The 16,280-nt window shown below is 51.2% G+C and overlaps 2 protein-coding genes across 2 annotated transcripts; both read left to right on the forward strand.

Moving 5' to 3' along the window:
• The first annotated feature begins 2,596 nt into the window (after positions 1-2,596).
• On the forward strand, positions 2,597-11,856 carry Gapdhs (glyceraldehyde-3-phosphate dehydrogenase, spermatogenic). The gene is given in 12 exon segments (XM_085841929.1): positions 2,597-2,720; positions 3,948-4,131; positions 4,133-4,186; positions 4,964-5,060; positions 5,244-5,350; positions 8,569-8,659; positions 8,743-8,861; positions 9,220-9,301; positions 9,565-9,716; positions 9,847-10,009; positions 11,565-11,662; positions 11,784-11,856. Coding segments are annotated over 12 exon segments (1,317 nt in total). The 5' UTR covers positions 2,597-2,623.
• A 288-nt stretch (positions 11,857-12,144) lies between these two features.
• Tmem147 (transmembrane protein 147) lies at positions 12,145-14,075 on the forward strand. The gene is made up of 7 exons (XM_021166653.3): positions 12,145-12,412; positions 12,485-12,554; positions 13,061-13,120; positions 13,209-13,345; positions 13,488-13,572; positions 13,668-13,789; positions 13,873-14,075. The coding sequence occupies exons 1-7, from the start codon at positions 12,336-12,338 to the stop codon at positions 13,994-13,996; spliced, it is 675 nt and encodes a 224-aa protein (XP_021022312.1). The 5' UTR covers positions 12,145-12,335; the 3' UTR covers positions 13,997-14,075.
• Positions 14,076-16,280: the final 2,205 nt, after the last annotated feature.

Genomic DNA, 16,280 nt, shown 5'->3' on the forward strand with positions numbered 1-16,280 from the left:
TTTTAGATAGTACCTAATTATAAATCCCTGCTGGCCATGAACTCATTGTGTTGAACAGGCTGGCCTCAGTCTCACAGAGACCTGCCTCCTGGGTGCTGGCACTAAAGGCATGTACCTGGCGTATCATGTATTTTTTAAGTTAAGGTGCATGTAGGCTGGGGTGTGGCTCTAAGGCAGAACACAAGGTCAGTGCACGTGAGAACCTGGATTCAGTCTCCAATGCATGCCTCTGCCAAGAAAATAAAAACATCCATGTTCTTGGGATTTTTAGTACTAAACCTCTTACATATTTAATACACTATAGCATAATATAAATATAGTTTCTATGTCTGTAGGGTCAGGGAGCAAAGTGTTGAAACCGGACCTGGAACCTAGGCCATTTTAGACAGGTGTGCTACAGATTTCTCTGTGTGTCTATGTGTGTATCTATATATGTATATGCATATGTATCTGTGTGTAACTCTTAGTATACACGCATCTCTCTGTATGTATTTATCTCTGTTTCTGTGTGTGTGTATGCGTGCACATGTGTCTATATGGCACACGGCAGGTGTCTGCAGAGGCAGACAAGCTAAAGGTTAGGAGACACCTGATGTTAAGCGTTGGGAGTAGAAGTCAGGTCTCTGTATGAGCATGTTCTTAACCATCTGACAATCGCTCCAGTCTGGTTGGTTTTAAATTTTCTTATGTCTGAGAGTGCTTGCCTGTATCTAAGTGTGGAACCTGTGCGTACAGCTGCCTGCAGAGGCCAGAAGAGGGCATCAGATCCTCTGGAACTGGAGTTACACAATGTTGTGAACTCCTACATGGGTGCTGGGATCTGAACTAGAGACCTCTGTGAGAGCAACAAGTGCTCTGAACTACTGAGTGGCTCTCCTGTCCCTCACTCTGAGGATTTAATTTCTGGATTCTTAGTGCTTGGGGGCTTGGGGGTGCGAGTGTGTAACAGCACACATACATAGGCCATAATGACCGGTCAGGAGCTGCTGCTGTCTGTAAAGGTGCAGGGACCTGAACTCAGGTTGTCAACTTTGCACAGCAAGGGGGTTTTGCAGGTGAGTTAACTGGAGCCTGCACCAGTTCACAAATCTTGCCTTCAACCACAGGCATTAAGTGAGCTGCCTAAGGCTGTCACTGAGAGGGTAGATCTCAGGGGCCATGCAGCATGAGACACTGGATAAATTCTACAAGTATTTGGGATTTTTGAGGATGTTGAAGATTAAATTCAGAGCTCTCCTGCCTGCTGGGTAAGCCCTCTACCCATTGAGCTGTGTTTCTAGTCCCTTAAAGTTTTAGAATAAACGTTCAAAAAAATTACTTTATCTTATATAAAAGGCAATAACATCACCATTGAAATATCCTCTACACAAAAATTTTTTTTTTGTTTTTTTTTTTTTTGTTTTTGTTTTTCAAGACAGGGTTTCTCTGTATAGCCCTGGCTGTCCTGGAACTCACTTTGTAGACCAGGCTGGCCTCGAACTCAGAAATCCGCCTGCCTCTGCCTCCCGAGTGCTGGGATTAAAGGCGTGCGCCACCACGCCCGGCCACAAAAAATTTAATTCATTTTACCACATATTCTATGACATTTTTATTTATGGAATCAGTTCTTTCTTTTAATTTTTAAATTAAAAAATTGTGTGTGCCTGCAAACTCCAGTCAGGTCAGTGTGTAGGTCTGGGCCACTCATGAGTCATCCTGTCTCTTCTACAAAGTGAGGCAGGCTCTCTTGTTTCTGCAGCATTGTGTACTACTGCCTAGCTGACCCATGAGAGTCTGGCCTTAAAGACCCGAGCCATCACACCTGGCTTTTAAATATATCCTGTTTATTGAAAGCATGAGAGACTCCATACTTGATCATTTTCAACACTGTCTTCTCCCTGCCAACTACCTGGGAGTTTGCCTTGTTTCCTTTTGCTACTCCACTGACTCAATTTGGGCTGTGCATAAGGGGCCTGGGCCATCCATTGGAGCATAGTTGACACCGTTAAAGAAAAGGGATTCTCCCTCCCCCAGAAGTCACCAGCTATCCATAGCTCCCCAGGCAGAGGTGGGTGCGTGTAAGCCTCTACCCTCCATACTGGAAGGCTGAGTGGCATGACCTTGTGCAGTTCTGATGCAGGCAGCTACAGCTGCTGAGTCTCCTCCCACATCACAGGCTTTTATAGGCCATATTTCTGCCTCCCCTTCTGCCGTGATAAGGACCACTTCAGTTACAGACAGCATCTGAGAGGATCCCAAGCCGTCAAGGGGAGACCTGGGAGAGGCTTTCTCATCATTTCCACACACAGGGGAGAGCAAGGGAAACTCCTCAGAGATCCAGGAACAGCATGGAGCAGGTGGACCAGGGGAGGGAGGAAGAGAGATGGCAGCCATGAGCTTCTGTGTGGACCTAGTAGGTTCCACTCTAGATGCCAGAGGGTGGCCATGAAATCCTCAGTGTGGGACTCTCAAAGGCTTCTGGAGAGTGGGCTGAGGACTTTGCCCTGCACACCACTCTCTATGTGATGTCATTGATCAATGTGACATCATCAGAAGCTCAGGAGCCACTGGGACCTCCGGAGCTTCACACCTCAGTAACACCACGGAGGGGGGCCAAGGCAGCCAGGCCATGAGATCTTAGGCCATGTCGAGACGTGACGTGGTCCTTACCAATGTTACTGTTGTCCAGCTACGGCGGGACCGATGCCCGTGCCCATGCCCATGTCCATGCCCATGCCCTGGTAAGGAGAGTCGTTGGGGGTGGCCCTGGAAAGAGGTGGAAAATGTGGTCTGGGAGTCTCTCCACCCTTCCCCAGGGTGCTTAGAGTCCTGAGACCCTCCTCCACCACAGTACTCTCTACTGGGTGCTCCTGCAGGCACAGGCCAGGGTGGGCCCTTCAGGCCTCTATCCTGTGGGATCCTTCCTCACCCCAGAGAGCTTCTGCGTGGGATGGGGTTGGGGTTGGGAGCTCTGCCCTCAGGACTGCCTGACCTTTGGGTTCTATCAGTGGAGAGGGGAGAAGCAGAGGCCAGGAGGAGGCAGGGAGGCTGGAGAGGGAGAGGAACCCAGGAGCATTTGGGACAGGTCTAGGTGGGTGTGCTCCCCACATTTCATTGATGTCCCTGATGGCCAGGGACAAGGGGGCTGGTAGGCTTGGTCCTCCCTGGGCTGTAGGGAGCAAGGGTGCTTGCAGCCCTAAATGGCGAGGCTGCTCCCTTTACAGGCAAGGGAGGCATGTGTTCACTGAGTCTCACAGCCACCAGGTGAGGCCTGGGTGTTCACTGTCCCCATTCTATGGAGGCCAGCAAAGATCATGAGAGGCCAAACCACTTCCCAGGCTCCCAACCAAGGAAGAAATGGTGGAGCTGGGATTCTCCCAGGGCCTCAGTCTCTGTACAACCTGCTGCCAGCTGCTGGGCAAACCCAGCCAGAGGCTGTTTCAGGTGCTGAAGGTAAGGAAAGGAAGTGGGTAAGAGTCAAGGAGGGATTGATGTCACAACATGTGTGGAATGTTTCATCTGTATTTCACAGTATAAGAAACTAACACAAAAAATAGACTCTCATGTTACTGCTAAACACACAGACATACAGACACACACATGCACACAAGCACACACGCATGCTGAAACGGAAGTTCACATACCTTACCTTCAGGGTTCTTGCTTGTTCTCTGGCTCAGAGGGTTTGGAAAAGAACCAACCCATAGTTGGCCACTAGGGGCTCAAAGCCCAGTGGGTTCTATATGGTAAAGACTGCTTTTTCACACTTTGTGTGCGTGTGAAGATAAAGGTCACAGGACAATTTATGGAAGTTGTTTTTGTTTCTACCATGTGGTGTCCAGGATTGACACTCAGGTCACACGCCTCTGGGACAAGCACCTTTACCCACCGAGGTGTTTCACCATCCCCACGTCTTATGTGAGGGACCCAGTTCACCACCTCCCTTCTGAACTCTCTGCTCTCTACAGTGATCAGACCACCTCCACCCAAGGCTGAGGATCCACCACCCACGGTTGAAGAACAGCCACCGCCACCGCCGCCGCCACCTCCACCACCACCACCACCACCACCTCCTCCTCCTCCTCCACCCCAGATAGAGCCAGACAAGTTTGAAGAGGCTCCCCCTCCCCCTCCCCCTCCTCCTCCCCCTCCCCCCCCCTCCACCACTCCAAAAGCCAGCTAGAGAGCTGACAGTGGGTATCAATGGGTGAGTATGTCAGACCCCAGGTGATGCTGGAGCCAGCCAGCCCCAAAGGCTGACACTGTGGCCTCCTTGGATCACTATGGGCTGGGGACATCTTCCTTCCTTCTCACTGGGCAGGCCAGTCCTCAGAGAACTCCCTTCTAGGAGACAACAATCAGATAGAGAACTGGACGTAGTTCAAGTGCAGGCTGGGCCACAGAAGGCCTCTGGAAAGAGGCCTGAAAGACAGGCTGACAAGGCAGCCAGCTGTCTCTCTACAGGGGCAAATTTTTGAGGTAGTGGGACAAGCAAGGACTCTGACTTGAAAGAGATATGCTTATTACATTCAAAGACAGCCAGGAAATCTTCACAGCTGTAAGAACAAGTTAGGGGTAAGGGAAGGGGGAGAGGGAATCCTTTAAGACCTGAAGCACCATGGAAAGGAATATAGATCTCGTTTACCTGAGAGAGGGAGGTGGTTTTCACGTGGAGACATATGGCCCTTCCCTGGGAACACCCAGCTATAGGAGTGAGAATAAGGGACATTATTAGGAAGGCATGGTAGTGTGCCTGTCACACTAGCAGCAAGGGAGGCTAAAGCAGATAAAACTGAGGATGCCAGGCTTCGCAGCAAGTGCCTTTACCTACTGAGCTATCTTACCAGCTCCAAGTGTTCACCTCTTAATAACCCCCAATGGTTCAAAGTTCAACATGAACTTTGGTAGGGCACTGATACCATGACATCTCTGTCACTCTGGTTCTCACACACATTCCCTTTTCTTTCTGTTCCTGATTGGACAGATTTGGACGCATTGGTCGTCTGGTGCTGCGAGTCTGCATGGAGAAGGGCATTAGGGTGGTAGCAGTGAATGACCCATTCATTGATCCAGAATACATGGTGAGCAGATGGGGGGGAGGGACCAGCAAGAGTGGCACTTGTGTTGGGGAGAAGCTTCCAAGAGCTATCTAGAAGTCTCCTGGCTGCAATGCAGAACCTCCTAAAACTCTTGCCCACAGTGGGTACTGTCTAGGCCTGCTCACTCTGCGACCTACTACCAGAACCCCACTCTGTCTACTGCAGGTATACATGTTCAAATATGACTCCACACATGGTAGATACAAAGGAAACGTGGAACATAAGAATGGACAACTAGTTGTGGACAACCTTGAGATCAACACGTACCAGTGGTAAGGACAGAATGTGACACCATGGCTCTACCATATTTGCATGCCTCTAGGTACTGTTTAGAGAGAGGGTCTCAGAAAGGTCTCTGGCCTCTAAAACACTTAAGGATACTCATCTTTAAGACTGCCATGGTTCTTACATGCTTTGTATTTAACACATGTCCACATGTGTTCTCTGCGGCATGTGGGTTCACTGTGCCACATCCTCTGCTTTCTCTGAGTCACCAGCCACCTCTCTATGGCAACTGAGCCAGTTCCTACCCAGGAGCCTCTGAGGCCTTTCGATTCTCTACTGAGCCAAGGTTCTCTTCTACCCACCCCCCCCACCCCCACCCCAGTGCTCCTGCCCCAGCTCTCAGGGTCCCCGGTGTGATAAGCCTCCCAACCCTGCATTCTCTGTCTCATCTGCCACACCTGATTATCACCTCTGGGGGCGCTGGGCTGCACCTCTTACACCCCAGCAAGGCTGACTTCCTCACTAGGAAGTTCTGTTGATGGTAAGCCCCACTGTTAACAGACTCAGAACCTGTGTATTTGGCAGTCACATGCTAGGTGTGGGGTGTACATGTGTAATTCTTACACTTGGGAAGCCACAGGCGGGTTACCTCAAGTCCTAGGTCAGCCTGCAGCTACACAGAAACAAAACAGCATAAACCAGCAACACCTCACAGTTACTGTGCAAACAGAGAAGCACCCAACCCTCTGTAGCCCCAGGCAAGGTCTTCTGCCTCCTTCTCAGGCAAGACCCTCTCAGCTTCCCTTTTAACTTGCTGAAGATGAGGTGAGACAGAGTGTTTGGAGGAAGGCTGAAGGCAGGACTGGGGAATCAGGGAGAATAGAGGCTGTTTGCCCTGAGTCTGAAATCATAGCCCCAAAAGCAATTCCAGTCACCCCTATCCTTCTGCCCCTGCCTGGGTGTCACCCTTCTTCGCCTCCACATAGCACCCCAATCCACACTGCTAGAGCACCAGTGGCAGCCATACTTTCAATTCTGAATGTTTATAAAATATATGTGGCAAGCCAAGTAAAAAGTAAACAGCAAGGGATGGAGAGATAGATAGGTAGATAGATCACAGGTAGATCAAAGGATGGAGAGATAGATAGGTAATAGATAGGTAATAGATCATAGGTAGGTAGGAAGACAGACAGGTGGGTGGTGGGTAGATGGTTGAATAGATAGATGGAAGGATGGTAGGTGATGGATGGATGGATAGATGATGGGTGGGTGGGATAGATAGATAGATAGCAAGCAAAATGTCAAACCAGGTGCACAAAACATCTGGTGGAAATCAACTGGGGATACTATACTAAGAGTTAGTTCCCAGGCAGAGCTAGTAAGGCTTCCAAGTAAAAGAACAAACAGCAACAGACCCTGATGAGAGAGACATCATTGCAGTCAGGGGCTCACAATATCCAGCAGACACTGGCTATAGAAGCCAAGGTTTCAGTTGGTATTCCTGACTCAGCTTTCTCTCATGGCTGAGCTTACAAGCTCTCCCACTGGCAACACTGCATACCACAGGATAAACAGTAGTAACCTACACTCTTGGGGACTCTGTGTTTACCTATGATAAACCATCCCTCCCCTGTCACAGAGGTGGGAGAGGCCAGTCCACCTGAGGACAAGGGGTCTTGAAAACCACTTGACATAAACCTGCTTGGGTTTGAAGGGAGGCCAGCCTGACTTCCAGGGTCAGCTTCTCAGCAAGCCCCAACAGCACATGACAACTTGCCAACATCATACACAACACAGTTGCCTTCCCCATCAATGCAACCGAATGAATAAATCTTCACAACAAACCTGTAGGTCGGAGGGGTCGTGCCAAACTCAAGTTCTATTGCAGGCATTGCCGAAGTATTCTCAACCTGAAAGGCAGAAAGTAGGTACATCAGATAAAAGCTCCTTGGGCCAGGTGACCGATGTGGGCTGACAGAACAGAGGGAGAAGAGAGCACGGTCTTGTGACTAAAGGGAGGGGAAACCTCTGCATTCATTCATTCCCACACTATTCCTAATCGAGGACAGAACCCAGGCCTAGGTTCACACACTGCCTTCACCACTGCCTGACACTGGCTTCTTTAAACATGAACACAGTAGTAAGTATGCTGGTGTTCTGGTGGTTATCAGTTTTCTACAGCCAAAAACCCTCAGACGGAAGGTAGCGCAGGGCACATGTGTAGAATGACTAAAGGAAAGACACTGAGACTAGGAGTGAAGCTCTGTAGTAGAATACCTTCCACTGCAGATGAGGCCCTGGCATCAGTCCTCAGCACCACAAAAATTAAATACTCACTTACTGGGGTTGAAGAGACAGCTTATCAGTTATGATCACAAATGGCTTTCAGAGGACCCCCAAGTTCAATTTCCAGCATTCATAGGTGGCATACCTATGTTATGGAACTAGCCTGAAGTAGAGCCAAGCAATCCTGGGAAGAAATCTTCCAGTGACACGAGGGACACGCCCAGACGGCAGTCACAGAGACTGCTTGCTGGACGCAGGTAGAAAACAACAAGGATGGGTATCTGACAAGTTTCCAGCACAAGCATTTGTCAGTCCATCAAGGCAAAGCTGGTCGTGATGGTGTTTGTGTCATCCCTGTGCTCAGGAGGCTGAGGCAGGGAGACTGTGGAGATTGCAGACCAGTAGGGGTCAAACAGGACACACTTATCACCAGCCAACAAACAAAAACCAAATGAAAACATAGGCTGAGACAGGGACAGAAAGCCTTTCTCTGGCTTTTCTACTGCCCATGATTGGTCCCTGATGTTCACAGGTGCTTCAACTGTAAGCCTCCCCTGAGTTGTCACCTGATGTGTCTGTCTTTGGGGACTTCCCAACAAGAGTTCAGTAGTGACAAGAGCCTAAAAGGGCTCCCGTGAGATGTTCAGAGCTGGGGGCCAAAGGGCAGCATTGGCAGCCTCAGCATCTTAGGAGTCCAAGCTCCGAGCACGTGCTGTACATGGTTCTGGTTCTAGTCAGACATTTGTGGGGATGGTTCCTAAGAGCCTCAGTTGAAGGTGTGAAAGTCTGTTTAGACACAGCAGGGTATAGCACACAAGAAAGGGAGTGTGGCTGATAGGGGCTTGCAGGACATCACCAACCTGAATCAGGTAGGTATATGGAGTTAGGGATCAGATATTAGCAGATCAGGTACCAAGACCTCTGGCTAGCCTGAGATCCAAGCAAGGGAAACTGACATAGCCTTCCCACCCCTCCACAGCAAAGACCCTAAAGAAATCCCCTGGAGCTCTATAGGGAATCCCTACGTGGTGGAGTGTACAGGCGTCTATTTGTCCATAGAGGCAGCTTCGGTAAGTAGGGGAGAGTGCCCAGGGCTGCCTGGGAAGAGGGGGTAGTGGTGCTTGGAGACCCTAACCTTGTGCTCTATCACTAGGCACATATTTCATCTGGTGCCAGGCGTGTGGTGGTCACTGCACCTTCCCCCGATGCGCCCATGTTTGTCATGGGAGTGAACGAGAAGGACTATAACCCTGGCTCTATGACCATTGTCAGGTACCCCAGATGACGGCCATCCTCCAGCATGTGGGTGGCAGCAGCAGGCATGGCAGGATGTAGCACCCTCCCCACCTCAAGCCTTTAATGTCTTTACATCAACTTGTTCCTGCTCATCAGTCCCTAAGTCTTACGTCACCACGTTAACTTCACCCTAAAACTACTAGGCGTGTTCAGTATCTGAGGACATGCCTAGGCAGTATTTCCCAGTGACACCTCCAATGGCTCCTCCTTATGGCATCCCCAGGGAGCCCTCCCACACCCATTCTCACATCTCACAGAGTCAGACCTGGTAAAGTAAAGAGTAGTGGAGAAGGGGTGGCTCTGCCACTTACCTGGCATGCTATGACCGTTTCAGCAATGCATCCTGTACCACCAACTGCCTGGCTCCTCTCGCCAAGGTTATTCATGAACACTTCGGGATCGTGGAAGGGCTAATGGTGAGTCGGGGCAGGAAAGATGGCAGGGAACCAACCCCTTCTTCCCAGGCCTTGGGCAAGGCATGGAGCAAGCAGGGAGAGCAGCTTGGGAAGGAAGGAAGCCCATAGTGGAGACACCCTTTGGAGTACTTTGACAAGGATGTAGCTGTGGTGGTTGCCCTGGTAGCCTCCATATACCTCAGCCACCTTCTCAAGTCCTAGAAGAAAGAGGAATGAGTGGTTAGGAGGAAGGAGGCTTCATCTGGGTCCTCTTGTTCCCCAAGACCACAGTCCATTCCTACACAGCCACGCAGAAGACAGTGGATGGGCCATCAAAGAAGGACTGGCGAGGTGGCCGCGGCGCTCACCAAAACATCATCCCATCGTCCACTGGGGCTGCCAAGGCTGTAGGCAAAGTCATCCCAGAGCTCAAAGGGTAGGTAAAGACCAGCCAGGAACCAGGGTGGACACACACCCTAGAAAACCTCACTGGCCCCAAGGCATGGGGACAATGGGAGCACAAGACCTTTGGCTCTGACTCCCACCCTTACTCTGGAATTCTTCAGGAAGCTAACAGGAATGGCATTCCGGGTGCCAACCCCAAACGTGTCAGTTGTGGACCTGACCTGCCGCCTGGCCAAGCCTGCTTCTTACTCGGCTATCACGGAGGCTGTGAAAGCTGCAGCCAAGGGACCTTTGGCTGGCATCCTTGCTTACACAGAGGACCAGGTAGGGACTGAGGTAACCTTGGGGGTGCTCTGGGGAGGGACTTGGGAAGTCCCACTCACCAGGAAGCTATTCTGCATGGGCCAAGCTGCAGACCAGCTGTCCAGGTGTTTCACACCCAAGGAGGCGGGTCTCTGAGTTGCAGGCCAGCCAGCACTACACAATGAGACCCTGTCTCAAACACAGCTTTCCCTGCAAGCCTGGGAAAGTGGGCCTTCCTGCCTCGGTGTCTTGACCAGATGTTTCTTTGATCTGACAATGCTGCTTTTCCGTGCCGCCACGGTGACCGGAAGTCACTTGTGTAACCCATAGCACATACTGTCCAAGCAAACAATGAACTAAGAGCTAAAATGGAGCTTTCGCCACCCACCCAGAGCCATTCAGAAGGCTCTTTAAAAAATAATATTAATAATTTTATATATTCACCATTGCTCTGTTCAGACACACCAGAAGAGGCTATCAGACCCCATTACAGATGGTTGTGAGCCACCATGTGGTTGCTGGGGAATTGATCTCGGGACTTCTGGACGAGCACTCAGTGCTCTTAACCACTGAGCCATCTCTCCGGCCCCAGAAGGTTCTTAATACACTCCTGAACAAAAGACAGCAGTTCTCATTTTCTGAATTCACACTCAGGGGCCAGGCCAGGTCAGACACCTTTGCTGAACAGACTATCTTAGGTGTGGAGGCACAGGCCTTTAATCCCAGCACTCAGGTGATAGAAGCAGTAGACTTCTGTGAATGTGAGGGCAGCCCTCTACATAGTGAGTTCCAGAGCTATATAGCAAACTCTGAATCAAAAAAAAAAAAAAAAAAGTCACCTCCACCTTAGTGAAGTTCCCTGGCATTTGGCTTTTACAGGTCCACTCTCAAATGCCAAGATGTCATTTGAATGGATCAGATCAAATCAGCTCCATTGCCAACCCCCACCCCCACCCCCACCCCCTGTGTTCCTAAGGGCTACAGCCCCCAAGATCTGTGTCTATAGCTCCTTCTTCTGCTCCTAAGACCCAGCCTCGTGCCAGTCACCGCTTCATGTAACGTTTACTGCAACAGCATTAGGGTATTGTGATCTGTATCCTCTTCCCCCGTGTGGATACATGCAGATGCACGGGGCACATATACAGTACGCCAGGTACAGGTGATGCACATGGGGAGGCACGACATTGATGTCTTCCTCCATTGCACTCCACTTGTTACCGAGGCAAGATGGAACTGTAGCTTGACAACTATCTAATCTAGCTAGTCATCTTGCTCCAAGGAGCCTCAGTCTGAAGCTGGACTGCTGGGCCTATAGGTGTCTATCAACCGCCCAGCCTCTATATGGATTCTGGGGATCCAAACACAGAAAGCTCACGCTTATGTGACAAGCACTTTTATCCACTGAACTCCCCCCTGTGTCCCTGAGACAAAGGTTCCACCTGCCTTGATCACATTCTGTCACCAACACAAAAGGTCTCTGTCCAGTATGCCAGATGAGTGACTGACAATGTATTCTGAGAGTCTGGGTTCCTGGAGATCTTTGCTCGGCTACATTATCTTTGAAATTGTCACGCAGGTGGTCTCCACGGACTTTAACGGCAATCCCCATTCTTCCATCTTTGATGCTAAGGCTGGAATTGCCCTCAATGACAACTTCGTGAAGCTTGTTGCCTGGTAAAGGGGAAAGATGCCAGAGGATAGTGGGGAAGGCTGACAAGAGGGCGAGCGTGCGAGTGCGTACACACACACACACACACACACACACACACTGACGCCTCCTTCCTCGCCTCCTCAGGTACGACAACGAATATGGCTACAGTAACCGAGTGGTCGACCTCCTCCGCTACATGTTTAGCCGAGAGAAGTAACACAAAAGGCCCCCTCCTTGCTCCCCTGCGCACCTCGCGTTCCTGACTTCGGCTTCCCCTCAAAGGAGGGCGCGCGGCTCTCGCGCCGCCGCTGGGTCAACAATGAAATAAAAACGAGAATGCGCACAGCTTTGCCCTCTTGTCTCTGCGCCGATCACCTTGCGTTCAGGGCGGGGTTCAAAGTTCTCGGATGAGCGAGGAGAGGTGGCGCTTGGCTCCCAGCCGAGTGGGAGAGGGAAAGCGCTGTCTGAACACCAGGTATTCAACGGTGTAAGGCTCTGGAAGTCCCTGCAACACAGCCGGAGCTGGGCGCTCTGACGTCACTGCGCGCGACGTACCAGGTCGGACTACAGTTCCCCTAAGGCCGCGCGCGGGCCACGGCAAGCAGGTGGGCGCCAGGCCCCGGTGCCGGCGAGGCCGACTAGAGGAGACGCTGAGCCTGGCGAGTCCCGCGTTGGCGGGACCGGGCGGCTGGCGTCATGACCCTGTTCCACTTCGGGAACTGCTTCGCCCTCGCCTACTTTCCCTATTTCATCACGTACAAATGCAGCGGCCTGTGAGTGCAGGGAGGGCGCGGGGTGGAGAGGGTGCGGGACCCGGGCCGACCCCTCACCGCCGGCTTCTTCAGGTCTGAGTACAACGCCTTCTGGAAATGCGTCCAGGCCGGGGTCACCTACCTCTTTGTGCAGCTATGCAAGGTGAGGGACTCCCGGACTCCACGTGTCTGGCCTCCAGGCATTCCAGATCTCAGGGGCCTGACTCTGCAGCTGTCACCTTCCATAGGACCACCCTCGAGACAACGCTTAGGGACTATGCCCGAATACCTTAGAAGGGATGCAAGGCCAGAAAGGCCCTGATGCAACTTTTTCTTAGCACTGTTGTAAAATGAGAAAACCTCTTAGTGCGATATTTCACCCACAGGGTGTCGCAGGGTGCTGTCTATGCTCCGCGTGCATTCACTTCGGCATTTCTAGACATCAGTTTCCCCCGTGAACTTCTAGACTTTTAGAAACCAGGCCACTTGCCCTCTATCTCCCCAGATCATGTGATCTTGCCACGTACACCTAGAATGACCCCTAGAACCCAGCGTCATATCCTCTACTTGCACACTTACTTTCCACAGTATCCACATAGTTTTTTGTTTGTTTGTTTCGGTTTTTAATCTCCCTCACCTTCCAGTGACCTTTCTACTTTCTGATCTCAGATGTTGTTCTTGGCCACTTTCTTCCCCACCTGGGAAGGTGGCATCTATGACTTCATTGGGGTAAGTTGAACAAGGGAAGGGCAAGGAGGAGTACAGGAGTCGGTTCACCTGGTCCCCGTGTTTACTCGAGCCTCTACCTGACCCACAGGAATTCATGAAGGCCAGTGTGGATGTGGCAGACCTGATAGGCCTAAACCTTGTCATGTCTCGGAATGCAGGCAAGGGGGAGTACAAGATTATGGTTGCTGCCCTGGGCTGGGCCACTGCTGAACTCATTATGTCCCGGTGTGTGGAGCAAACTGGAGCCCAGACTTCCGGGAATGGACAGCTGGGTCTCACAGGGGTGCTGAGGGGAGGTGATCAGAGGCAGGGTGCTGGGGGTGGGGGAGTCTGGGTACTAGAGACTGCCTCCTTTTGCCCTCCTCAGATGCATCCCCCTCTGGGTGGGAGCCCGAGGCATTGAATTTGACTGGAAATATATCCAGATGAGCATTGACTCCAACATCAGTCTGGTATGCAGTCTAGCCCTAGCCTACCTTTATGTTGTTAGCCATACTTCTCCCAAAAACTTGGCTCCAACTTCTATTCCCTTCCTGCCTCCCTGCAGGTCCACTACATCGTTGCATCAGCTCAGGTCTGGATGATAACACGCTATGACCTGTACCACACCTTCCGGCCTGCTGTTCTCCTCCTGATGTTCCTTAGTGTCTACAAGGCCTTTGTCATGGAGTGAGCTGGGTGGGGTATGAGACTGGGTTCAAATGGGGGTGTGTTTTCTCTCTCCTTTTCCTCATTGTGATGTTTCCCCACAGGACCTTCGTCCACCTCTTCTCCTTGGGTAGTTGGACAGCACTGCTCGCCCGGGCAGTAGCAACGGGACTGCTGGCCCTCAGCACCTTGGCCCTGTATGTTGCTGTTGTCAATGTACACTCCTAGCTTGGCATCTCAGGTGTTGGCGAACCTTTTCATTGGCTCTCTCCAGATTTCAGTGAAGTAAACAGTGTTTGGAAAGGTTTTTGTTATGTCCACCTCTCTCTCAGAAACCGAATCCTCGGACTTAGGTCTCACAGAGCCTGTCTGGCTTCAGAACCAGGTAAATAAGCTGGAATGTTGGCCAGTCTTCCTGGTTTCCCCATGGATTACCTGGGGGCTTGGTAATCATTGAACAAGCTAAGGAATGGACACACTAGAGTTCAGGAGGGGGCTTTGGGGTAGAGGGGAATTCTTCCTCAACTTACAGCTTGGTTTGAGCCCTCTTCCATAGTGAGTCTTCCCAAAACTGGTTACCTCCAACTTTGCAACCCCCCATTTCTCCACTCTAGTCCGTCCACCATATGACAGCTAGGGGGCTTCATAGAAAACCTGTCAAAGTAGGTCACCGTCTTCCACTTGCAACTCTCTGTGGAGTTTCCTAGTGAAGGTGACAGTAGGCTGTGCCATTTGTCCTTCATAATTTGGAGCTGCTCCTCGGGACAATTTCCCTAGTCAAATTTCTGCCATCGTTCAAGCCACACGGCCACTCGGAAGAGTTCCTCGGTTCTGAGCTTCTGCATGCTTCAACTAGTCTTGCAGCCTTCAGATTAAATCCTGGCCTAAATCTCTCAGTATGTGTGTGGGGGTTGGGGGGTGGGAGATTCTAGGTCAGCTATAGTCAAATAGCTGTAGTTGAGCCTACCAACTTAGATACTGTCCTGGATGCTTACTCCACCACTGTGGTTGTGCCCTTCCTTGTTCCACTAGGCTAGGCTTTTGCTCTATCCACTCCCTGAGAAGGATGTGTCAGAACCAAGACCTTGACGGAAAGCCTACTGTCTTAGGGCGCTTCTCAGCCTTGGTCCCAGTGTCATCATGCTTCCCACCCCACTGGGGAGGAGGACAGTTGCCACATCCCTCTTTCACTGGGCTCTTAAGATGTTTAGCCTTAGACGTAGGAAAGGACAGCTCCTTTAGGCTCGCTATGATAGTCTGTTTACAGAAGGCACAATTTCTATCGGATGGACCTTCCTCCTTCCCCACTTTCCTCGGTGCCAAGTATCCTCAACAGCCTTGACTTCGTGTGGACAGGAGGTAGACCGTGCACACTGTGGAGCACTATTGGGACCTCCATCTCATGGCCTGTCTGTCCCTTCGTGGAACTAACCAGGGTGCTGATGGACAAGCCTAGGCTGTGGTTAGAGGTCTGGGTGGGAGATAGGGTTTATTGAGACACAGAAACTATTTTACCCAGCCTATAGGTGGGGAGGCTTAGGGGAGGATATATCAGCTGAGATCTAACAGACCAGGTTAGTGGGACAAGCAGAGAAAAGGAAGTGCCCAGGCTGGTGTAAGGGCCTGGCTTCTGGCAAGCATCAGACTGTTGGTTCCAGTTTAACAGGGCTTGAGACATAGTAGCAGCTAAAGCTGACAGTCGATACATTGACCGGGACAATGGGGCTTCTACCAGAGTTGGTTGGGGGTTTTGGAAGCTGTCCATGGTGGTGTGGAAGGACAAGAACTAGAAGGCTATAGTGGAATAGACCCTCGGCTGGGGTGGGAAGATAGCCTGAAGCCAAGTAGTGAGGTGATTGGTTTTGTTGGTCAGTAGGAGGTGAGTGGGAGATGACAGCTCAGTAAGGGGGCAAGCGTCCATGACACTACTCACTTGGGGTTTGGCAGCTCCCAAGAGCCTTCTGCCTCTCCTAGGGAGATCTACCCTGCCGACAATGAGACTGGACAGCAAATGGGAGCAGGTTGAGAGTGATGGGTAGGCCAGTGAGGGTCATGTTAGTCTAGCAGGAGACTGGAGACAGATGTGGGCATAATGGCCAGGAAACCGAAGCCCTCAGGGCTTGAAGGGTTAGGGTTGGGAGTAGACAACGGGAAGGCGAATCCTAGGCCCAGTCTGGGAAGCTCCAGAAAGGAAGGGAGAGAGAGGTTACCAGGAAAGGGAGTGGCCAGAGGGAAGGGCATTGCTAGCAACTAGAGCCCTCAGGAGCCAGGGCTTTGCGGGGGAACCTCCGTAATTTGTAAGTACACAAGGGCACAGGCACCAGCAATAGAATCAGCAAGGACTCTGTGGATTGTGGCAACCACTGCTGGGTGTGGAAGTCTGGACCCCAGCGCCAGCTTTCAAGAGGCCCTGCAGACACTGCAGCCGTGAACGTCAATCCCTATGTGGTAGGTTTGTGGGAGGTCAAGGGTACTGGTAAACACTTCAGACTGTGCAGACAACATGGCCTGG

Source organism: Mus caroli, unplaced genomic scaffold (assembly GCF_978045245.1).
Source record: "Mus caroli unplaced genomic scaffold, Mus_caroli_1 scaffold_8, whole genome shotgun sequence".
NCBI lineage: Eukaryota > Metazoa > Chordata > Mammalia > Rodentia > Muridae > Mus > Mus caroli.

Bases quoted from the DNA above. Each gene is read 5' to 3' on its own strand.
- Tmem147 (XM_021166653.3), top strand. From the start codon at position 12,336: ATGACCCTGTTCCACTTCGGGAACTGCTTCGCCCTCGCCTACTTTCCC. The intron at 12,555-13,060 runs GTGAGGGACTCC...TTCTGATCTCAG, and splicing joins TCTTTGTGCAGCTATGCAAG to ATGTTGTTCTTGGCCACTTT. The intron at 13,790-13,872 runs GTGAGCTGGGTG...GTTTCCCCACAG, and splicing joins TACAAGGCCTTTGTCATGGA to GACCTTCGTCCACCTCTTCT.